Source organism: Corvus moneduloides, chromosome 30 (assembly GCF_009650955.1).
Source record: "Corvus moneduloides isolate bCorMon1 chromosome 30, bCorMon1.pri, whole genome shotgun sequence".
Classification (NCBI taxonomy): Eukaryota; Metazoa; Chordata; class Aves; order Passeriformes; family Corvidae; genus Corvus; species Corvus moneduloides.
In genome coordinates, this window is record NC_045505.1 from 1,086,789 (window position 1) to 1,110,341 (window position 23,553).

Here is a 23,553-nt window from a genome sequence, read left to right on the forward strand (position 1 = left end):
GACCCCCCAAATCCTACACCGCCCTAGGCGCTGCCCCTCGCAGGGGCCCCCCAATCCGGGCTGCGACCCCCCAGTCCTGGCTGGAACCCCCCAGTCCGGGCTGGGACCCCACGGGCCGGGCTGGGACCCCCTGATCCGAGCCGGGACGCCCCAGTCCTGGCCCGGCCCCCCCCGCTCCGGGCCGGGACCCCCAAACCCGCCGCTCCGCCAAGATGGAGGCGGCGACCCCGCCCCCGCCGCTGGGAGGGCGGCCCCGCCCCTCCGCCGCGCTCAGCCAATGGGACGGGGTTTTTCCGCGTGACAGGCGGAAGCAGCAACCAATAGAGAGCGCCACGCGCAGCAGGCCGCGCAGGGATTGGCTGGGGGGCGTGGCGGCGGCGGCGTGCCGCGCTCCGCTCCGCGCGGCGCCCCCCTGGGGGCCGCGGGTTCGAGTCCCGCTGCTGCCTGAGGCGTGCGCGGAGCTGCGCGGACCTCGGGCGGGGGAGCCGAGGAGGAGGAAGGACCCCCCAAATCCGGAAAAAAGGGGAAAGGAAAAGAAAAAAGAAAAATACTGTTTATTTCACACCACTACATCAAGTGCATCAGTCTGCCGCGGCCCCAGCGGGCACCCCGGTGTCCCCCGTCGCCCCCAAACCTCCCCCTCCCATCGCTCCCCCGGGGGGGCTGGAGCCCCCCAGGCTCAGGGCAGGGGGAGGTGGGGAAGGGGCGCTGCCTCTGTTTTGGGGTTCACGCCCCCCCAACCCGGGGAGTCCAGTGATGTCCCCAAAATCCACCCACGGGACATCCCCAAGGTGGGGGATCACCCCCAGAAGCCCCTCACGAGGTGAGGAACCCCCCAAATCAGCGTCGGGGGGGTGACATAAATTGGGGGTCACCCCTGGTGAGCCGTGACATTGCCTCAGGAACACAGGAAAAAGGGCAAAAGCCAGAAAAATGGAAATCACTGATTTTGGGTGGGTGTGTGACACTCAGGGGGCAGGACAGGGCGGGGGGGGTCTGTCACCACGTGTGTCACAGGCGGGGGAGGCGTGACGAGGAGGGCACGGGGGGACACACACAGGCACCGGTGGGCACAGGCACGGGGGCAGGGGGACAAAATCCACGGCCAAAGGGACAAAACCAGTGGCCAAAGTGCCGATGGCTGGAGGTCAAGGGGCTGTGACCGGTGGGACAGAGGGGATTCCCAGTGCTCCCAGTTCAGAGCACTGGGAAGATGCTGAGGGGCACAGGGGGGGTGGGCACAGGGAAAGGCCTGGACACAGGTATGGGCACGGGCGTGGAGGGACAATATTGGTGGCCAAAGGGACAAAATCAATGGCCAAAGTGCTGATGGCAGGTGGTTGGGGGGACTAGGAACTGGGATGTTCCCAGTGTTCCCAGTGCTCCCAGTGCAGAGCGTGTGGAAGACATTGAATGTTGGACACGGCTACAGGGGTGGTGGACACAGGTATGGGGGCGGTGGCAGAGGGACAGAACCAGTGGCCAAAGTGCTGATGGCAGGAGGCCGGGGGGACACAGGAGAGCTCCCAGTGCTCCCAGTCTTGGCCACATGGGAGGTGCTGAAGGGCAGCGTGGGGGTGGACACAGGTGAGGGCCTGGACACAGGTGGCAGAGGGACAGAACCAGTGGCCAAAGTGCTGATGGCAGGGGGCCGGGGGGACACAGGAGGGCTCCCGGTGCTCCCAGCTCGGGGCACGGGGGGAGATGCTGACGGGTGGACACAGCTACGGGCGTGGGTGGCGGTGAGGGACAGAACCAGCGGCCAAAGCGCTGACGGCAGCGGGCCGGGGGCCGCCCGGGGCGTTGCCAGCACCCCAGCTCAGGGCACGTGGAAGACGTTGAGCTTGCTGGTGTTCTTGAGGGTCTGGCGGCGGTTGCAGAACCAGACGCGCACGACCTCGCGCTCGTAGCGCAGCTCCTGCGCGATGCGCGTGATCTCGGCGCCCGTGGGCAGCGCGTTGCGCTCGAAGTGCGCGTTCAGGGCCTCGAGCGCCTGCGGGGTGAAGGACGTGCGGCGCTTCCGCTTCTTGCCCGGCTCGCCCCCCACGAACTCCAGCAGGTGCTGCTGCCCCTCGCGCTGCCGCTGCTCCGCCTCGCGCAGCCACTTCTCCAGCACCGGCTTCAGCTTCTGCGCGCTCTTGGGCGTGATGTCCAGCTTCTCGAACCTGCGGGGACAGGGGACACTCAGGGGGACACTCAGGGGGATGTCCAGCTTCTCGAACCTGCGGGGACAGGGGACACTCAGGGAGACACTCAGGGGGATGTCTTGGGGGTGATGTTCAGCTTCTTAAACCTGAGGGGACACAGGGGACATGGGAGACCCTCAGGGATGGGGGACAGGGGGACAGCAGGATGGGATTGGGGGTGTGACAGTGAGGGGGGAGCAATGCCCAGCACCCTCCTTTGCCCAATTTTCCTCCTTTTCTCCAGTTCCTTCTTCCTCCACCTCTCCCCCCTTTCCCAGCTTTCCATTTCCCCGTTTTCCTCCCATTCTCTGCTTTTCCTCCTTCCCCACAATTTCCCTCCTCCTCTCCAATTTTCCTCTCCTCCTGTTTTCCTGCCTTTCTCCAATACTCCTTTCCCCCAATTTTCCTTCCCCTTTCCTCCCCCCATGCCCAACCTGGCCCCTGTCACCGCTTGTACCTGGCTGTGTCCCCTTACCTGCAGACGGCCCCACACCTGTCCCCCAGGTGACATCACCTGCAGATAACCCCACACCTGTCCCCCAGGTGGCATTACCTGCAGATAACCCCACACCTGTCCCCCAGGTGACATTACCTGCAGATGGCCGACTGGCTGTAGGCAGGGCCCTCGGTGGCCGTCAGGGCCTGCCCCACCTGGGTCTGGGTCAGCCCCAGCGAGAGGCGCCGCAGTTTGAAGTTCTTGGCGAATTCCCGGATTTCCTCCAGGTTGATCCCATCCTCCTCGGCGCTGGGTGGGGCGGGGGGTTCTGGGGTGGGACATGGGGGGCTGTGAACCCCTTCATCCCTCTGCCCAGGGACCCCAGTCCCTGATATCCCTCTCCCAGTGATCCCAGTCCCCGTTATCCCTTTTCCCAGGGAGCCCAGTCCCTGTTATTCCTTTTCCCAAGGACCTCAGGCACCGTGTTCCCTCTTCCCAGAGGTTCCCCAACACTGTTAACCCCAGAACACCTCAGACCCTGTTATCCCTCTTCCCAGTTCCCATTTTCCCTCTGCCCAGGGATCCCAGACCCCCATCATCCCTCTTTCCACAGGACCCCAGTCCCTGCTATTCCCACGGACCCCACAGCCCATTATCCCTCTCCCAGTGCTCCCAGTGACTCACTGGACACCAGCTGGCTCACGGTGGGGGTCTCGGAGCACGTGATGGGCACTGGGGATGGCGACACCTTGGCCACGGGCGCAGGGCTCGTCCCCACCCCGGCCGGGGCCGGCTGGATGGGCTGGACCTGAGGTGGGGGGGACCCGGGGGTGACCTGGGGGGAACTGGCAGCTCCGCTCCCCGTGGGGCACGGCCCACTGGGACAGCTGGTGGCACCAGGAGGGCCACGGCGTGGCCACGGGACAGGAGGGGGCACAGCCTGGGGGTGCTCCTGGCGTCCCAAATCCCCATGGCCAGGACCCAAAGGGGCTCATGTGCCCCCACAGCCACACAGCTGGGTCCCCAAGGTGCTCACGGGCTCCTAAATCCACCCGTCTGGGTCCCAGAGCCATGTGGCCGCAGCCCAGAGGTGCTCAGGGGGTCCCACAGCCACGTCCCGGCAGTGCTCGTGTCCCCCCAGAACAGCATGGCCAGGTCCCAGAGGGGCTCACGTTCTCCCCAGAACAACGGGGCCGTGTCCCAGGAATGGTCGTGGTATCCCAAAGCCACCTGGCCACGTCCCAAAGGCGCTTCTGTCTCCCCCAAGGCCGCGTGGCCTGGTCCCAAAGGTACTCAGAGGGTCCCAAAGCCGCTCCCCTGCTCCCAAAGCCCCTTTGGGGACGCTGCCGCCCTTCGGCCACACTGCCCTGGCCCCCCGGCCGTGACCCACCTCGGTGGGGGGTGGGGGGGTGGCCTGGGGGGCTCAGGGGGTCTCAGGGGTGGGGGCTCACCTCGCTCTTGACGGGGGGCTCAGCGGGCCCATTTTTCTTGCCAGGGGCCAGTGCGGGGGGGGCGGTGGCCAGCGTGGCCCCCGCGGTCAGCGTGGGCCCTGTGGCCAGCGTGGCGATGACCTGGCCCTGCGCGTTGAGCAGCAGCTGCGGCGTCACCGGCGTCACCTGCAGGCTGGGGGGGGCCGGCGTGGGGGCGGCCGCGGCCACCCCGGGGGGGGCCACGACCCACGGCAGGGTCCCGATCACCTGGGGGGGGGACACGGTGCTGGGGGACCCGAAAACGCCCACCCAGTGGGGGGGGGAGGGAGGGGAGTGGGGACACAACACCGGGAGCATCCAGGACCCCCTCCCCAGGTGACACAACCCCGGGGGGGGACAGGGGACCCCCCGCGGTACCTGGCCCTGGGCGTTGGTCAGGAGCTGCCCTGGGATCCCCTGGACGCTGGGGAGGGGGTTGGCGATCACGGGGGGGGCACTGAGGGACCCCAGGAGCTGCGGCTGCGCCCCCAGAGCTGCCGTGAGCTGTGGGATGGAAACGGGGTCAGAGCTGGGGCAATGGGGGCCACCGGGACCCCCCCGGATCGTCCCCCCCAGCCCGTGGCCACCAGAGTCCCAGGGGGTCCCTAAATCTATAAATCCATCCCCTGGGAGCTGCCCAAAGCAGAGCTGCTGCAGCTCATCGCGATGGGGAAACTGAGGCAGGGATTGTGCCCCGAGAAACTGAGGCTGGAATCCTGCCCGGGAAATCTGAAACTGGGATCCTGCACTGGGGAAACCGAGGCTGGGATCCTGCACAGGGAAACTGAGGCAGGGATCCCACCTGGGAAACAGGCTGGGGTCTTGTCCTGGGAAACCGAGGCGGGGATCCTGTCCAGGGACACTGAGGTCAGAATCTCACGTGTGGAACTGAGAGTGGGATCCTGCCTGGGGAAACTGAGGCCGGGACGTGGCCCTGGAATTCCCGGGGCTCCCCGTGGCCCCGCGACCGCTGGATCCCGGGATGGGGTGGGCTCGGTCCTTACTATGCCGGGGTTAAAGGCCAGTCCGGTGATCTGGGGCTGCACGGACATCGGGGGCTGCACGGACATCGGGGGGTCCTTTGGGGGGGTGGGCGCCGGGGGGGGCTGGGGCAGCAGCGGGGGCTGCCCCGGGGGCAGCGGGGGCGGCCGCGGCGCCGGGACCGCCGGGATGGCCGGGATGGCGGGGCTGAGCACGGCAGCGGCTGCGGAGAGACGGAGACACCGTCAGTGGGGTGGCACCGGGGGCACCGCGCCCGCGTCCCCCCCCCCCGCCCCGCCCCGCCTGTCCCCTCCCATCACCGGGCCGGGGCCTCACCTGACCCCGGTGCTGCTGCAGCACAGAGTGGGGGGCACCTGGGGGAACCCAAAATCTGCCCGGACACACCTGGGACAGGTCCAGGGTCCGTAAGAACCCCACATGTTGGGGTCGGTCCCCCCCACCTGCTGCAGGGGGTGCCACACCTGGAGCCCCAAATGTTCACCTTTCATACTCCGATTCCCCAAATTCAAGGCCAATTCAGACCCCTGCAGGTGAAGACCACCTGGACTGGGGCTGAGCTGGGGGAGGATGAATTAGGGAAGGGACAAAGGGAGCCCCAAGGTCACCTGTTTCAGCCAGGTACCACACCGGGGCCTCCAAATCTGCACCTTTTAGTCTCAAATCTCCCAAATTCAAGCCCATTTCAGAACACTCCTGCAGCAGGTGCTGCATCTGGAATCCTAAATCTGTAATTTTTATACTGAAAGCCCTCACAGTGAAGCCCACGGGCTGGGTTTGGGCTGAGGACGAGCTGGGGAGGGGGCAAAGGGAGCTCCAGCATCCCCTGCTGCAGCCAGGTGCCACACCTGGAGCCCCAAATCTGCACCGGGTCCCACACCTGGAACCCCAAATCTGCACCTGGTGCCACATCTGGAGCCCCAAATCTGCACCGGGTCCCACACCTGGAACCCCAAATCTGCACCTGGTGCCACATCTGGAGCCCCAAATCTGCACCTGGTGCCACACCAGGACCCCAAATCTGCACCTGGTGCCACATCTGGACCCCAAATATGCACCAGGTCCCACACCTGGAACCCCAAATCTGCACTGGGTGCCACACCAGGACCCCAAATCTGCACCTGGTGCCACACCTGGAACCCCAAATCTGCACCGGGTCCCACACCTGGAGCCCCAAATCTGCACCTGGTGCCACATCTGGAGCCCCAAATCTGCACCTGGTGCCACATCTGGACCCCAAATATGCACCAGGTCCCACACCTGGAACCCCAAATCTGCACTGGGTGCCACACCAGGACCCCAAATCTGCACCTGGTGCCACACCTGGAGCCCCAAATCTGCACCGGGTGCCACATCTGGAGACCCCAAATCTGCACCAGGTCCCACACCTGGAACCCCAAATCTGCACCTGGTGCCACACCTGGGGCCCGAAATCTGCACCGGGTGCCACACCTGGAACCTCAAATCTGCACCAGGTCCCACACCTGGGGCCCCAAATCTGCACCGGGTGCCACACCTGGAACCTCAAATCTGCACCAGGTCCCACACCTGGGGCCCCAAATCTGCACCGGGTGCCACACCTGGAACCTCAAATCTACGCCTTTTATTCTCAAATCCCCCAAATTCAAGCCCATTTCAGACCCCTCCTGCAGCCACACCGGGAGCCCCAAATCTACCTGGACTTCACCTGTTGCAAGCACGTGCCACACCTGGAGTCCCAAATCTACACCGGGTACCACACCTGGAACCCCAAATCTGCACCAGGCACCACACCTGGAACCCCAAATCTGCACCAGGTACCACACCTGGAGTCCCAAATCGCCACTTTTTATTCTCAAATCCCCCAAACTCAAGCCCATTTCAGACCCTTCCTGGAGCCCCAAATCTGCACCTTTTTCACTCAAACTCCCCGGCCGGAGCCCGTTTCCGCTCCCAGGTGTGCGGGCGGGCGGGGCAGGCGCGGTTACCTGCGGTTACCTGTGAGATTGGCTACGGGCGGTTTGAAAATCGCCCCCGCAGGTGCCGCCGGCGTCAGTCCCGGGAGCGCGGCGAGCGTTGCTGTGGGAATTGTCACCAGGGCCAGCGCCTGCTGGCCTGTCACCTGACCTGCAATACTGATGGGGATAAGAAGAGGTTGAGTAACTGTCCCTGCCGGAACCATTACTCCTGTCACACCTGTGGCTAAGCTTTCCTGAGCCAACACCTGCGGAGATAAATGAGATTTGAAAGAGAAACACAAATCAACGCCCTGCTCAGCATCAGGGAAACCCCCACAGGGCCCCCCCACCCCGGCCTGGGACACCCCTCTGGGGTGGGGAGGGGGCAAAGGGGGAGCTCCCCGGTGAATCCCTCTTGGGGGGGGGGGGCAAAGGGGGAGCCCCCCGAGCTGGTGAACCCCGAACCCCTGCGGGAAGGGGGGCCCAGGGGGGGCTCCCTGGTGAACATCTGAGGGGGGGGGAAGGCAAAGGGGGAGCCCCCCTCACCCGTGAACCCCACTCCGTGGGGAGATGGGGAGGGAGCTCTGTTGAGTGGGGGGCACTGGGGGGGGTGTGGAGATGCCTCTCTGGAGGGTATAAAGGGGGGTCCCCCTTATCCGCTGATCCCCGCTCTGTGGGGGGTGGGGGGCACTGAGGGGGATCCCCTTTGCCTCGGGGTCCCCCCTTACACGGAACCCCTTCTCCATAGGGAGACGAGGGGCACCTGGGGGCCACCCTTCCCCTCCCCCCCACCCCAGGTCTGTGGAGACCCCTCTGTGTGGGGGGACAAAAGCGGGTCCCCTTTACCTGGCCACCCCCTGTCCGCGGACACCTCCCCCGGGGCCCCCCTCGCCCCCCGGCCCCGGGGGGCAGTTACCTGTGGGGCGGCCTGCACGGCCAGGTGGGTCACGCCGGGCTGGCTCGGGGCGTGGCTCGAGGGGACGGGGACGGGCGACGACGCTGCTTTGGCTTTACCTGGGGGAGAAACAGGTGGGGGTGAGGAGGGGGGCACCCGAACTCTGCACAGCCAGGGAGCGAACACCCTCCCACAGGTGTCCTCAGGTGCGGGGAGGGGCAGTGCCTTGGGTCAGCCGTAGTGGGACCGGGGCGGCGGCCATCCCCCATCCCCCCGGGCGGGGCCTCCTCCTCCCCCCGGCAGGGGAGAGGGCGGGACAGGTGACACGTGCGGGTGGATTTGGGGCGCTGGCCAGAAACCAGCGAGGAAAAAAGTGGGATCTCCCCAAAAAGTGCGTTCCCGGGGAGCGGGTGGGGGTGGAGCTGCAGCGGGACCCCGGAGCAGCCCAGGTGACACAACCCAGTCACCCCCTCCGCTGCCCGGGATGGAGCTGGGAACGATCCCGGGAAGGACGGACCCGGGACACGGCCGGGAACCATCCCGGGAAGGACGGACCCGGGGCACTGAAGGGAACGATCCCGGGAAGGACGGACCCGGGGCACTGAAGGGAACGATCCCGGGAAGGACGGACCCGGGGCACTGAAGGGAACCATCCCGGGAAGGACGGACCCGGGGCACGGCCGGGAACCATCCCGGGAAGGAGGGGGGGGGTCTCTCACCTGCCGCCTCCCCGCCGGACGAGCTCGGGGTGCTGGAGGGAGCGTCTTCCACACCTGGGGGGCCCCCCTGTCCCGGGGACCCCCCCGCTCCCTCCCCGGCCGTTTTGGGGTCCCCATCCACCCCCACCTCCAGCACCCGGATGGTCTCATGGCTGGACATGACAATGACCTGCAAACGGACCCCAAAGTCAATTCCGGGGATGTCACCCCGCGGCCGTGTCCCCCAGGGGCTCCCCCCGCCCCACGGGGCCTGTTTTGGGGTGCAGAGCCCACCTGGGCCCTGGAGGAAGGAGGGACGGGTGGGGGGGTGGCAGCCCCCCAAGACCTGAGCGCTTCGCTGTCAGCACCCCAGCTCCAGGGGCACCCCCGGGTGAGACCTTGGGCAGGTGAACCCCCACACCTGCAGCACCCCCAAACCTAGAGCATCCCCAAACCTACAGCAGAACCTCCACAGCTACAGCACCCCCTAAATAGAACCAGCACCCCCAAACCTACGGAACTCCGCACACCTGCAGCACCCCAGAGCCGGTGCCCCCAAACAGAGCCGGTGCCCCCGTACCTGCAGGAGCCTGGCCGGGACCGGGACGTTAATGGTCAATGACCCGAAGCCCGCTGCCATTGTCGCGGCCGGCGCTGCTCCGTCCCCCGCGCCCGGCCCGGGGAGGAGGGGACGGGTTCGTGCTGGGCTTTGAGCCAGATAAGGGACAAGGCCGTGAGGAGCAGCCCCTGCAGGGGCGGGATCGGGCTTCTTATCCCGTCGGGACTGGGCTTCTTATCATCCCGGACAGGCTTTTTATCAGGCAGGTCCTGCCTTTCACAGCCGCAGCGCACCCCCAGACCCACCCCCGGAGCTGCTGGGACGTTCCCATTCCCGAGGGATGTTCCCGCTCCTGCTGGGGCAGGGCTGGCTCAGCCCCTCAGAGGGAGCGCGGGGTCCCAGCAGGGCCATGAGCCCTCAGAGCCCCCGCAGTGCCCCCAGACTCATTTCTGGGCCCTCCCCCCGAGGGCTGGGGGTGACCCCGGTGTTACATCAGAGAGGGTAAAACTCCCCCCAGGAGGTTCCTGGGTGTTCACCCGACCCCAAAGGGGCATCGAGCCCCTGAACTTTGTGTTTCCCCTTTGACCAAGGCACATCCAAGTTACAACAACTCAGCCCTTCCTCCCTTCCTTCCGAATTCCGAATTCCGAATTCCTTCCTTCTGAATTCCTTCCTTCCTCCCTTCCTTCCGAATTCCTTCCTAATTCCTTCCTTCCTTCCGAATTCCTTCCGAATTCCTTCCTTCCTTCCGAATTCCTTCCTTCCCAATTCCTTCCTTCCTTCCTTCCTTCCTTCCTTCCTTCCTTCCTTCCTTCCTTCCTTCCTTCCTTCCTTCCTTCCTTCCTTCCTTCCTTCCTTCCTTCCTTCCTTCCTTCCTTCCTTCCCTCCCTTCCCTTCCTTCCCTTCCTTCCTTCCCTTCCTTCCCTTCCTTCCTTCCCTTCCTTCCTTCCCTCCTTCCCTCCTTCCCTCCCTCCTTCCCTTTTCTCTTTTCCCTGTACATTTTCTTGTATTATTTTTGTTCTTTCCATAGATGAGGCCAACCCAAACAGCTCCAACCCTGCTCTCCATTGCAACTAAATTGTTCTAAACCAAATCCTACACACCCCTATGTTTATATTGATGTATCTTTATATATTTATATGTTTATAAACACAGGTCATGCAGTGTCACTCTAATTCATCCCAAGGGTTCCATCAACAACACCCCGCGTTACCCTGGATTTGGGGTGGTTGGAATGTTTTATTCGTGCCAGGGCCAGGATCACTCTGAGAATCCAGAGGTTTCCCTATGGGATAACGGCACCTGGAGGGTTGGACAAGGGACAAGAGACAGAAACCTCTGGCAGAAGGTCCTGGCAGCTGGAGAGGTGCCTGATCTTCGCTGCTCCCCACCACTCCAATTCTCCTCTTGGTCTGACCTGGGCACATCAGACCCCCTGAGGTTTTCTGGGGTAACCCAGACCTTCGGGAGGTTTTCTCCCTGAGAAAGCCCAGCTGACCCTCAGGGAGGGTTAATGGGGAGAAGAACACTGACCCTCAGAGGGTCAATCACTGCCTGGTCCTGACCCTCTTGAGAATCGTGGCTGTTCCTCTGCAAGGCTCAGAGCAAATCCAGCTCTTCCCCCAAACCCAGAGCAAATCCAACTCTTCACCTAAACCCAGAGCAAATCCAAATCTCCCCCAATCCCAGAGCAATTCCAAATTTCCCCCAAACCCAGAGCAAATCCAGCTTTCCCCTAAACCCAGAGCAAATCCAGCTCTTCCCTAAAACCCAGAGCAAATCCAGCTCTTCCCCTAAACCCAGAGCAAATCCAGCTTTCCCCTAAACCCAGAGCAAATCCAGCTCTTCCCTAAAACCCAGAGCAAATCCAGCTCTTCCCCTAAACCCAGAGCAAATCCAGCTCTTCCCTAAAACCCAGAGCAAATCCAGCTCTTCCCCTAAACCCAGAGCAAATCCAGCTCTTCCCTAAAACCCAGAGCAAATCCAGCTCTTCCCCTAAACCCAGAGCAAATCCAGCTCTTCCCCTAAACCCAGAGCAAATCCAGCTCTTCCCAAACCCACAGCAAATCCAACTCTTCCTTAAGCCCAGAGGAAATCCAACTTTCCCCTAAACCCAGGGCAAATCCAAATTTCCCCCAATCCCAGAGCAAATCCAAATTTCCCCCAAACCCAGAGCAAATCCAACTTTCCCCTAAACCCAGAGCAAACCCAACTTTCCCCCAAACCCAGAGCAAATCCAACTCTTCCCTAAATTCCCTGAGCTGGCCAGGCAATGCTGGGATCCCCTGGATGTGGGGCAGTGCTCAGCGAGGTCCAGCACTGGTGTTGGGGTTTCTGGTGTGACCCAGACCTGCTGTGAGGTCTCCTCTGGGACAAAGCCCAGCTGACCTTCAGGGAGGGTCCGTGGGGAGCAGGACACTGACCCTCAGGGGGTCACTGAGGGTGGTACTGCTGAGGGTCACTCAGTGGTCACTGTCCCCGGTGACCAATGGTCATTTTTCTCCTCCCGCTCTGAGCTGGGCTCTGACAATTCCTGACCCCGCCAGGGTGGAATTGCAATTCCTGCAGAAGGACAGAAACCTGGCAGAGGGCAGGCAGTGCTGCCCTCAGAGCAGCGGAAAAAGAGGGAAAATCAGAATTCCTGGAGTGAAAAGCTGAGATTTCCACAAGGTCCTTGGGCACTGGGGGTGGTCTCACACTCCCCTTCCAACCCTCACCAGTGCCAGAGCCCCCGGGAGCTGGGGCTGACCAGTTTGGCCAGTCCTGAGTGGGGAGGGCACTGGGTTTACAGGGAAGGCTCCCAGATCATCCCAGGATTTGGGGTTTGCATTCATCACTCTGCCCTTCCACTTTCACAGGAGTCACCGATGCCAGCGTTCCACCCTGGAGCCGCCAGAGCAGACAAGGAGTTGGGAATTGATGGACTTCTCCTGTTTTTTTAATAACTGCTCTGTCCTGGGCTGAGTTTTCCCTTTTTATGGGATCGGATTGAGCTGTGGGGGACCAAAACCACTTTAAACTGTCCCCAAAAGAACCTCCTGTGTTATCAATTTAATAATAACTGCTGATTTGTCTTGTGAGCAACTTGTTGGGCGACTAAATATGACTGGGATTATCCAAACCAGATTTATTTCGTGTGCTGCCAGTTTGATTTTTTTGCTGAGTTGATTTTGTCTTTTTCTTTTTTTTTTTTTTACTGGAAAAGAAGAATGGTGTGGGAAAAGCTTTTATTCTTCCCTTAAATGTACATTTATCTTATGTACAAATTTGTCTCAACGAACTGAAAATCAGGGAATTGAACCGAATGAAGCCTGGGAGTTGGTACGAGCATTAATGAACATTTGGAATCATCCAAATGAAGGGATTTGTATCAGTTCTGCCTCGGAGGGCTTCAGATTTGTGATGATTTGTTTGAATTTTTCAGGGCTATGAACAGGGGAACGAAATAACCTTGACAAAACACGAGAAAATGTCCCCTGGGGCTGTCCCAGGGCAGGGGGAGGGACAGGACTGGGAAGGGAACAGGGATGAAAAACAGGGAATTCTCTTCCCAGCTCCCACCCAACCCCTCCTGAACCATTTACAGACTGTGCCTCTGCGCTGGAAATGATTTAACTTCCCTAACAACTTTCCTAATTAATTGTTTTAATTAACTTCTCTAATTAATGGCTTTAATTAACCACAAGCAGCGCCACGTTCCACCGCAGCCGGCACTTAGCAAGGTTTGTCACCGGCTGCTATTTTGGGAACCCAGTTTGGGAAAATCGCTGAAACTTTTGAGTTTTGCTGAACCAACCTTGATCCTTCTCTCAATAAACAAAGCCTGGGAGAGGGAGATGTTTTTGCTGGAATTGGACGTGAGGAATGCAGGATTTACAGAGCACAAGGACATTCTGCAGGAGCCAGAGATAAAGAAGAGACACAGGCAGTCCACGGCTGAACCGAAACTCTCCCTATCTGGGAAAAATGCAACAAAGAGACTGAGAGTGGGGACTAAACCAGCATGAGGAGAGAGAAATCAATAACCAATAGGGGACAGAACGCTAATTAATGCCAGTTCTGTAATTTATAGCCCATGGGCACGGATTTCTTCGTTCGCTAAAATGTAGAAATAGTGAAAAGTTTTGGAAGTGGGGGGCGGGGGAGTTTGGGGAGTGACTGAAGCAGCGCCGTTTTCTAGGACTAAAAATAGTGCTAGAGTTTGATTTATCCTGCGTTTTTTGGCAGCAGGAGCAGGTGAGCCCATAGAAACCTGGAGTACCTTGGCAGCTGGGAGCTGTTATCCAGGACATGCTGGGTTATCCCAACCAGGGGTACTGAGGCTACACCCGATGGGCCTCGGGGACGGGGCTGTCCTGGGCCATTCCCATCACCCAGGGCCTGGAATTCCAGGGAAAAGGCACAGGAAGCTCCCTGAGGTGACCTGGATCCCTGACGAGCCAAATATTCCACAGGGAACAGTTTGGGCATGTCTGGGTGGGAAAATGCCTTCCCAGCTGCCCACATCTGGTAGGGCTGGACTCAACGGAGTGCTGGGGTTCCCACCAGGTGTCCTGGGAGGGTCTGTGACTTTATTTGACCTCAGTGCGGAACAGGAGGCGCAGGGAAAGGGATGGATCCCAATGGTGAGTGGGGGAAAGGAGGGTTAAGTGAATTACTGAAGGGGCTGCACACAGCTTGGATTTGTCACATCTGCCGATCAGAAAAAGGGAGGACACAAAGCTATTGATAAGGGGAAGCAGCCGTGACCGAAAGATCCCGCTTTGGACCCAGAAACCAGCTCAACCCAGCCCTGGGGTTTGAACTTGGGCCAGGGATTCAGGGAACAAGCACAAGGTGAAAAGTTTAACCTGAGGAAGACTCCCGACTTCATCTGAGGACTCCTTACTTCACCCCAGAGACTCCTGCACGAGCCCAATGCGGATGGAAATGACTTTGGGCTCATTAAGAGAGGAAAGGGGGCTAGGCGGGGCTGGGTAATGAATATGCATAGGCTCGTGGGGGAGTTTAATGAATATGCAGCTCGTGACCCGACACAGACCGAGCCGAGGGGGACATTTAGTGGGGCAATCCACACCCACGTGTGCCCCAGCGCTGGAATAAACACACCCACGGCACCGCTTAACCCAGCAGAGGAGTCTTTTCCACGTATCAGTGGGCTGTGCATGGAATCCAACTCTCCTCTAAACCCAGAGTAAATCCAGCTCTCCCCTAAACCCAGAGTAAATCCAGCTCTTCCCAAACCCAGAGTAAATCCAGCTCTTCCCAAACCCAGAGCAAATCCAGCTCTTCCCTAAACCGAGAGCAAATCCAGCTCTTCCCTAAACCGAGAGCAAATCCAGCTCTTCCCAAACCCAGAGCAAATCCAACTTTCCCCTAAACCCAGAGCAAATCCAGCTCTTCCCAAACCCAGAGTAAATCCAGCTCTCCCCCAATCCCAGAGCAAATCCAGCTCTTCCCAAACCCAGAGTAAATCCAGCTCTCCCCCAATCCCAGAGCAAATCCAGCTCTTCCCAAACCCAGAGCAAATCCAGCTCTTCCCTAAACCGAGAGCAAATCCAGCTCTTCCCAAACCCAGAGCAAATCCAACTTTCCCCTAAACCCAGAGCAAATCCAGCTCTTCCCAAACCCAGAGCAAATCCAGCTCTCCCCCAATCCCAGAGCAAATCCACCTCTTCCCAAACCCAGAGCAAATCCAGCTCTTCCCTAAACCGAGAGCAAATCCAGCTCTTCCCAAACCCAGAGTAAATCCAGCTCTCCCCCAATCCCAGAGCAAATCCAGCTCTTCCCAAACCCAGAGCAAATCCAGCTCTTCCCAAACCCACGGAGCCGGCCAGGCAGTGCCAGTCCCCCCTGGATGTGGGGCAGTGCTCAGTGAGGTGCAGCGCTGCTGTTGGGGTTTCCCGGTGGGACATGGGAGCGTCTCCAGTGCCAGAGAACACTTTTATCCTCAGAGACGCCGATTTTCTCTGCAAGACACCACCCAGTCCACACCTTCTCAAAGCACTGGGCTGGCTGTGCCTTGGGGGAATTGAACCCCCAGCTCCAGCAGCTCCCAAACCTGGCTCTACAAAACCGGGATCTCCATCCGTTGTTGGAAGAGCCTGGAGCGTGTGGGGTGTGAGATGTGACTGTGGCACCAGGGCAAGGCCACCACCCCGCAGAAGGAGCAGGAGACCCCTGACCAGGCCAGAGAACCTTCCAAGGACCAATGGCTGGAGCCCAAGGTCTCGGTTTCCCTGCCTCTGGGCCTCTCTGGTGAGCGGGAATGGGAATGCCATTGCTTCCCGGACTGGTGTTTTTAAGGACTGCTGTGGCTCTGGGCCATCATCTCCCATCCACCTCCTCCCTCCTTCCTCCTTCTCTCCCTCCGGTGAAAATCATCCCCATGGAGGCAGATTTGGCTGCTCGGAGCCAGGGGCCGGTGGGAGGGTGTGGAACGCTCAGGGCTAATGGTTTGCACCCCCTGCCCGGCCCGGGGAGGAGGGGACGGGTTCGTGCTGGGCTTTGAGCCCGATAAGCGAGAAGAGGCCGTGAGGAGCAGCCCCTGTGGGGGCGGGATCGGGCTTCTTATCCCGCAGGCATTGGGCTTCTTATCCCACAGGCACTGGGTTTTTTATCCTGCTGGGATTGGGGTTTTTATCCTGCTGGGATTGGTTTGTTTATCCTTCCGGGATTCTTATCGTCCCGGACAGGCTTTTTATCAGGCAGGTCCTGCCTTTCACAGCCGCAGCGCACCCCCAGACCCACCCCCGGAGCTGCTGGGACGTTCCCATTCCCGAGGGATGTTCCTGCTCCTGCTGGGGCAGGGCTGGCTCAGCCCCTCAGAGGGAGCCATGAGCCCTCAGAGCCCCCACAGTGCCCCCAGACTCATTTCTGGGCCCTCCCCCCGAGGACTGGGGGTGACCCCGGTGTTAATTAATGATTAATTAAACCTGGCTGTTCCACCTGAGCCTGTATGAACCCATCGAGCCGGTACCCCCACACCTGCAGCACCCCAAAACAGAGCAGGTACCCTCCACCTGCATCATCCCCACATCCACAGCACCCCAAACCTGCAGCACCCCAAAGCAGGGCCAGCACCCCACACCTGCAGGACCAGAGTGCCCCTCCAGCCCCACAGGTGTGGCCCAGGGCCAGGTGAGCCCCCCGAATTCCCTACAGGAGTTTCAGCCCCTCCCAGGGCACAAACTGGGGTCCCACCCCCGGCCCGGTTTTGGGGGGCAGGGTGGCCGTACCTGCTCGTTGACGGTCAGCAGGGCCTCCTGGGGCTGCCCCGGGCACAGCTCCATGGTGACCTGGCACAGGTGGGGAGGGTCACACCTGCCACATGCTGCAAGAGGGGACAAGGAGGAGCTGTCACCACCTGGGTGAGAGCCTGGGGGTGCCCGGGGGGATTTGGGGTTCCTCTCACCCCTCTGAAACCCCTTTGAAACACTAAAAACCAGGTATGGGCCAGGTGAAGCCACCTCGCTGGAGCCCAAAGTGGGTCCCCAGATCTCCAGGTGACCCCTGGCTGCCCCCACAAGTCCCTGGTGCTTCCCGAGGAGGCCCAGATTGTTGGGGACGCTTCCTGGAGCAGGTGACAGCAGTCGCTGGGGGGGGCCCTGTGTCCTGCTGGAGTCACCCCCAGGTGGGACACACCCACCCCAGGGAGCCACAGGGAGCCGGGAGGAGCCTCCCGAGGGACATCCCAAAGTCCTGGGGCAGTTTTTTTCCTACACCTGAGGCTGGAAAAGGTGGGAAAGTTTCCACTCCTGCCTCTTCCAGGTGGGATCTCCACCCCTTCCCCTGCACCTGTGAGACAGGGGGGCTGCGGTGGAGGGGATGGCTGAGGCCACGCTGGGACCCCAAACGGGAAGGGGAAAGGGGGAATGGGAAGGGATCGATGGGATGGGATGGGATCAATGGGATGGGATGGGATCAGTGGGATGGGATGGGATGGGATGGGATGGGATGGGATCAATGAGATGGGATGGGATCAATGGGATGGAATCAATGGGATGGGATCAATGAGATGGGATGGGATGGGATCAATGGGATTGATGGGATGGGATGGGATCAATGAGATGGGATGGGATCAATGGGATTGATGGTATGGGATGGATCAATGGGATGGAATCAATGGGATGGGATCAATGAGATGGGATGGGATGGGATCAATGGGATTGATGGGATGGGACGGGATGGGATGAATGGGATTGATGGGATCAATGGGATGGGATGGGTGTCAGAGACTGATTCTGGGATTCTGGGGTGCCGGCTACTCACCCACGGTTTGCTCCGGGGTGAGGGACCCTCCTGGCCGGACACGGGGCTGGATGTGGGTGCTGCCCCCCGGGATGGGCTGATGGGCCCCGGCTCTCTGGGTTTCGGGGCTCCCAGGTGTCAGGGCTGCGGCTCTCTGGTGTCCTGGGTCTCTGCAATTCTGTGCTCCGGCTCTCCGGGTTTCGGGGTGTCTGGGCTCTCCGGGGTTCTGCCTCTCCTGGTTTTGGGGCTCCAGCTCCCTGGGCTCCTCTGAGTTTTGGGGTCTCTGGGTTTGGCCTGCAGGGACACAAAACCCAGAGCTGTTCCCGTGCTGAGCTCTGGCTGCTCCTGCACTCCCCGAAAACACGAGGAGCCCCAGGATCCCCCCCATCCTCCCTTCCTGCTCCCAAAGGATGGAGGAGTTTTGGGAAAAGGCGACTCGGTCAGGAGAAAGGGGAAACGTAATGGATGTGTGGGATTTTCTGGGACTCTGGGGACACAGGAGCACAGAACCTCCCCGTTATCCATCCCCACCCATCCCAGACCAAGCTAAGCAGCCAAACTGGATTTATTCTGGCTGAACTGGAGCAGCAAAAGGCTGAGGAGGGCACGAGATGCCCAAAATCCTTGGATTTCTCTCCCTGCTGCTGGTGGGAGGAGACTCAAATAACCCGGGGGAGGGGGGAGAGACTAATTAATGAGACAATTAATCAGACATTTGTAATTCCAGGCTGGATGTAGGTGGGCATCCAGCTCCGGATTTGGGAGCGGGATCCTTTCCCTATCACGGATCCCGTTTCTCACACTTCTTCTGGGGTATTTTTTGGCATTTAATGCGACAGATAATTTATCCAGATGGTGGCGAGGGCAGGCAGGGAGGAGCGGCCACGGAGCAACAGATGGAGGGAAGGCAAGGAAATGCACAAAATAATAATAAAAATATTAAAAAATAAAGAAAGGGGGGGGGGGGGGAAAGGGAAGAGAAGGATGTTTAGGATGCTCCCAGTCTCCCTGTGGATCTAATTTCCATGTTAATTAAGCATTGGTGAGGCAGAGATGGATCCAAAGATGGTGGAAAATGGAGTTTGTCCAGGTGAGAAACCCCAGGGATGAGTTAAACCTGAGCAGGGGAGACTTTGGACTCACAAACTCCTTGCTGCTGTTATCTCGGATTCATTCCTGGAGGGAATAATTCCCCCCAAATCCTTCCTTCCCTCTAAATTTGATGTCTTTTATGGCTTTGTGGCATTTACAGATGGAGAAACTGAGGCGGGAGATGAGATGTTGCCCCCAAAATACCCCAAATCCATCCAGATTCACACCTGGAAACCTCCTGGGGCAGCCAAATTCCAAAGGAAAATCTGGGAAAACTCATTTACTGCCCCAAAATCTTCCAAATCCGGGGAAAAGGGGCAGCCCAGAAAAAGGGGAGTTTGGGGGGGATTTGATTGAGCAAAAGGAGGGGCTGTTGTTGAGCCGGGTGTGTGGCTGTGGGGTGCCAGCGCCCTGACCCCCAAATCCAGGGAATAATAATAATAATAATATCCTTTAATCACTCCATCAGAGAGGAAATACCCTGAGGAGGGGCCCAAAAACTGCTGGAAACCAAGGAAAACCCCAAACCAGTTGGCCAAAGGTTTCCTGCCAGCTCAGCAGCTTAACTGCAACGCTCCGAAAATCCTTTTTGCACCACTACAAAGGAACGATTTTCCCCGGTTTTGCCACGTTTTTCCCAAACTGGAAGATGCAGGGAGCATCTGGGCCACGCGGCCTTGGTGGAATTCCTCAATCCCTGATTTCCTTCCCACTTTCACGGGCGTTTTGGGGACAAAATCCTGATCCCAAATCAGCGGCGTTGGGGTCCCCCTGGCTCTGCTGCCTGTGGGGAGTGTGCCCCCCCAGCGCTGGGAGCAGTGGGAGCACTTTGTGGTGACTTCCCAGGAATTTTTATTCCCGGGATTACAATCTCCTGCCAAGGCCAGAAGTGGAGTTTGGCCCTCCCCAAAATAGAACCTGGAGCATCGATCCCGTGTCCTGAAGTGCCCCCGTGGGCACAGGACACCCTGGAGGGGCAGCACGGGGGTCTGGGGGGCACGGGACCCACCCCGCGCCTATATCCCATGGGATGGGATCGATGGGATGGGATGGGATCAGTGGGATGGGATGGGATGGGATCAATGGGATGGGATGGGATCAATGAGATGGGATCAATGGGATGGGATGGGATCAATGGGATGGGATGGGATGGGATCAATGGGATGGGGTGGGATCAATGGGATGGGATGGGATGGGATCAATGGGATGGGATCAATGGGATGGAATCAATGGGATGGGATCAATGAGATGGGATCAATGGGATGGAATCAATGGGATGGGATGCGATCAATGGGATTAATGGGATGGGACGGGATGGGATGGGATCAGTGGGATGGGATGGGATTAATGGGATTGATGGGATTGATGGGATTAATGGGACGGGATGGGATGGGTGTCAGAGACTGAAAACAGTTCATGCCTCAAACACTGAAAGTTTTGTTCATGACAAAGAAGCTGCAACCGAAGAAGCCTCCCTGAAGGGTGGGAGTTGAACCGAAAGTCAAACTGCTGATTAGATAAAGGGAAACCCATTGTTCAGTCACCTCGGGCTGAGGGAAAGGTGTGCACCCACCAAAGGCCAAAGGCACACGGTGAGTTTGGGGTGGGGGAGAGCAGAGCTCACAGGAGCCGGGTTTACACAGACTCCCCCCAGCCGAGGGGGGCGAGGAGGTTTCGGGTCCTCCGTTACACAACCCCAAACCGGCCCGGCTGTGGCACCCCCAACCCCACAGGCCACATCCACGGGACTTCACGTGAGAGACAGCCCAGGGGGAGGCACAACCCACCAGAGACCCCCCAAAGGGCTCCCCAGAGGCCCCACAGGACTGTCCATGATGCTCCAGACCCAGAGCCTGCTGTGAGCACGGCCCCCTCCCCCAGGGGGACCTGCCTGGCCATCGCCACCCGGCTCAGGGGTGTACCCACAACCCCTGGGATCCTACACCTTCTGGGGGGACCTTCACCACCAAGAAGAGCAGCTGGAGAGCACCAATGGGACATCCTTGGGACCCACGGAGTGGGGACATTTTCCTTATTCAGTCCCTGTCACTCTTTCTGTCCCCCTCACCTATTTTCTACTTCTTTCTTTCTTTCTCTCTCTCTCTCGTATTTAGCATCAAACAAAACCCTTACTATTGTCACTGGCAAATGGTCTCGTCTGCACCTTAATTTGGGCATTTCTAAGAATAATAATTGGATCATAACAGATGGGATGGGATGGGATCAGTGGGATCAATGGGATGGGATCAGTGGGATCAATGGGATCAATGGGATGGGATGGGATGGGATCAGTGGGATCAATGGGATGGGATCAGTGGGGTCAATGGGATCAATGGGATGGGATGGGATGGGATCAGTGGGATCAATGGGATGGGATCAGTGGGATCAATGGGATCAATGGGATGGGATGGGATGGGATCAGTGGGATCAATGGGATGGGATCAGTGGGGTCAATGGGATCAATGGGATGGGATGGGATGGGATCAGTGGGATCAATGGGATCAATGGGATGGGATGGGGTGGGATGGATTGGGATGGGGGGCAGTGCTGTGCCCCCATTACCCCTTTGGGGGGTTCGGGTGGGGTGCAGGGGTTGAAGAACAGGAGTCATGCTGAGATGGCCACGGATGGAGGTGCTGGGGACAGGTTTGGGGGGGACACGGGACAACACAGCCCCAGCCCCTTCCTCCCCCCCCCCCGCCAAAGTTGGGGACCCCCCCTGCCCCCCATCCCTGCACTGCTGGGGCTCTGAAACACCCAGGGAAGGTCCCCCCACCCCAAAACCACCAAACGAGGGGCTCAGGGGGGCTGTGGGGGCAGCCCTGGGACAGTGCCCCCCTCTAAGGGGTGTTCAGCCCCCCAAACCCTCACAGCCTTCCCCCCCCCCCCCCCCCCCCCCCCCGCTGTTCTGGAACACTCCAAAATGCCCTTGGACACCCCCTCCCCCCCGGCCTGCCTTTGCCCCTCAAACCCCGCTACCCCCCTGAAATTCCCCTGACCTGCCTTTCCCCCCACATCCCACTGCCGCCCCTCTGGGGGTCCCAACAGGACCCCAATAATGCCCTGCCCCCCTCTGCCCGGTTCCTCATCTCCTGCACCCCAAAACTCATCCCCGAATTCCTCCTGCCCCCCCACCCCAGGCAGTGCCCCCCTTTCCCTGTCCTGGGGCTCTCCAGTCCCCTCTTCCCATTTCCCTGACCCCCCCAGTTCCGGGGTGCCCCCAGGGACCCTCACTTCGCCGAAGTCCCCCCGGCACCCCCTAATCCTCACCACCCCCATTCACTGCGTTCGTGCCCCCCCGTTCTCCCCAATGTCCCCCCCAGACCCTCCAAGCCTCTCTCACTCCCCCGCCCTCCCCCCAACCACCTTTGCCCCCCAAATCCCGGTGCCCCCCCCCCCCCCCGGGGTCTCTTTGCCCTCCCCGGGCAGGACCCCAAAACTGTCCTCACCCCCCACCCCGTGTCTCCTCTCCTGCACCCCAAACCCCACCTCCCGCACCCCAATCCCTCCTGCACTCCCCGTGCACCGCCCCCCTTTTCCTCTCCAGCCGCTCCTCCCCCTTCCCTGCACCCCACAACTGAGGGGTGTCCCCGGGGACCCCCACTTAGCCGAGGTCCCCCTGGCACCCCTCAGCCCCCATTCCTGTGCCCCCCAACACGTGGCGTCCTCCCAGTTTCCCCCGTGAACTCAGCGCCCTCCTCCAAGCCCCTCTGCCCCACAAGCCCCCCCCCAATCTGTCCTTCCCCCCCAAATCCCCCTTCCCCCCTTCGACTCCCCCCTGGTGGTCTCGGCAGGACCCCAACAACGTCCTGCCCCCCTCAGCACTGTTTCTCGTCTCCTGCACCCCAAAATCCCTCCTGCCCCCTCCCCCCCCGGGCAGTCACCTCCTTTCCCTGCCCCGGAGCTCTCCAACCCCCCCTTCCTGGCCCCCCCCCCCCAATTCCGGGGTGCTCCCAGGGACCCCCCTTAGCCGAGGGCCCCCCGGCACCCTCAGCTCCCGTTCTGGTGCCCCCTGCCCCCATGTGCCCCCCCTCAGCGCGTGCGTGTCCCCCCAGTTCTCCCCAATTCCCCCCCCAGACCCAGCCCCCCCCCCCCCAAGCCCCTCTGCCCCCCCCCGCCCCCGAACTGTCTTTGCCCCCCAAATCCCGGTGCCCCCCTCGCCTCTCACCCCGGGAGTCTCTTTGCCGTCCCCGGGCAGGACCCCAAAGCTGTCCTCACCCCCTGCCCCCTCTCCTGCACCCCAAACCCCACCGCCCGCACCCCAATTTCTCCTGACACCCCCCCCGCCCCCGTGCACCCCCCCCGGACAGTCCCCCCCTTTCCCTGCCCCGGGGCTCTCCAGCCCCTCTTCCCCCTTCCCTGCCCCCCCCAGTTCCGGGGTTCCCTCAGGGATCCCCCCTAAGCCGATGTCCCCCCTGGCACCCCCTAATCCCCCCCAGTCCCCACGCTCCCCTCTGCCCCCCCCTCCAGTGCCTGCGCGTTTCTCCCCAGTTCCTCCCAGTTCTCCCCAGTTCTCCCCCCGGCCCCACCGCCTCCTTCCAAGCCCCTCTGCCCCCCCAAATCTCCCCTGACCTCCCTTTCCCCCCCCCCAAATCCCGGTGCCCCCCCCGCTGTCCCCCGTTTTCCGCCGTTTCTCCCCTCCCCGCCCCCCCACCGCTCTTTATCATAAATATATAAATTATGCTAATTACGCCATTGCATATTCACCGCGCCCGGCCCGCCGCCCCCCGCCCGCCCCGGCCCCGCACTCACCGAGCCGGGGGTCGGGGGTCCGGGGGCGCCCCGGGGGGGCCGGGGGGGCCCGGGGGGTCCCCGCCGCTCGCGCCGCTCCCGCGATCGCTGCGGTCGCGACGGCGGCGGCGGCACAAAGGGGCGGGGGGCGGCGGGGGGGCGGCCCCGGGACCCCGGCCCGGGCCCGGGGGGGTGGGGGGGGCGGGGGGAGCGGCGGGGGCTGGTTATGGGGGGCTCGGTCCCGCGGGGGTCCCGGAAGGGGATTTTTGCCTCTTCCCGGGGTTTTGGGGCTGCTGCGTCA

At 60.9% G+C, this 23,553-nt stretch overlaps 2 protein-coding genes across 11 annotated transcripts; both read right to left on the reverse strand.

Annotated features, from left to right (window-relative positions):
* Nucleotides 1-535: 535 nt before the first annotated feature.
* On the reverse strand, nt 536-23,303 carry POU6F1 (POU class 6 homeobox 1). Of its 6 annotated transcripts, XM_032094082.1 has the most exons (13): nt 19,440-19,593; nt 17,605-17,723; nt 17,451-17,565; nt 16,418-16,512; nt 8,642-8,810; nt 7,944-8,041; nt 7,068-7,293; nt 5,096-5,295; nt 4,470-4,595; nt 4,074-4,319; nt 3,307-3,430; nt 2,779-2,950; nt 536-2,222 (listed from the first exon to the last, which is right to left on the reverse strand). In XM_032094082.1, exons 1-13 carry the CDS (start codon nt 19,546-19,548, stop codon nt 1,820-1,822), a joined length of 2,202 nt encoding a protein of 733 aa, XP_031949973.1. In that variant the 5' UTR covers nt 19,549-19,593; the 3' UTR covers nt 536-1,819. The 6 variants fall into 6 exon arrangements, with proteins under 6 accessions (XP_031949973.1, XP_031949977.1, XP_031949972.1 ...); XM_032094086.1 differs by lacking the exon at nt 19,440-19,593 and adding an exon at nt 23,274-23,303 and having other exon boundaries at nt 17,451-17,723; XM_032094081.1 differs by having other exon boundaries at nt 17,451-17,723.
* On the reverse strand, nt 5,314-7,051 carry LOC116436761. Of its 5 annotated transcripts, none has more exons than XM_032094146.1 (3): nt 6,830-7,051; nt 6,678-6,766; nt 5,314-6,549 (listed from the first exon to the last, which is right to left on the reverse strand). In XM_032094146.1, exons 1-3 carry the CDS (start codon nt 6,947-6,949, stop codon nt 5,610-5,612), a joined length of 1,149 nt encoding a protein of 382 aa, XP_031950037.1. In that variant the 5' UTR covers nt 6,950-7,051; the 3' UTR covers nt 5,314-5,609. The 5 variants fall into 5 exon arrangements, with proteins under 5 accessions (XP_031950037.1, XP_031950039.1, XP_031950036.1 ...); XM_032094148.1 differs by having other exon boundaries at nt 5,314-6,054; nt 6,224-6,613; nt 6,678-7,051; XM_032094145.1 differs by having other exon boundaries at nt 6,678-7,051.
* Nucleotides 23,304-23,553: the final 250 nt, after the last annotated feature.

Bases quoted from the DNA above. Each gene is read 5' to 3' on its own strand.
- LOC116436761 (XM_032094145.1), bottom strand. From the start codon at position 6,949: ATGGGCTTGAGTTTGGGGGATTTGAGAATAAAAAGTGGCGATTTGGGA. The intron at 6,550-6,677 runs GTTCCAGGTGTG...TGCAGATTTGAG, and splicing joins ATAAAAGGCGTAGATTTGAG to GTTCCAGGTGTGGCACCCGG.
- POU6F1 (XM_032094081.1), bottom strand. From the start codon at position 19,548: ATGGGATATAGGCGCGGGGTGGGTCCCGTGCCCCCCAGACCCCCGTGC. The intron at 16,513-17,450 runs GTGAGTAGCCGG...CCCCTCTTGCAG, and splicing joins CACCCCGGAGCAAACCGTGG to CATGTGGCAGGTGTGACCCT. The intron at 4,596-5,095 runs GTAAGGACCGAG...TCCATCCCACAG, and splicing joins TGGCCTTTAACCCCGGCATA to CTCACGGCAGCTCTGGGGGC.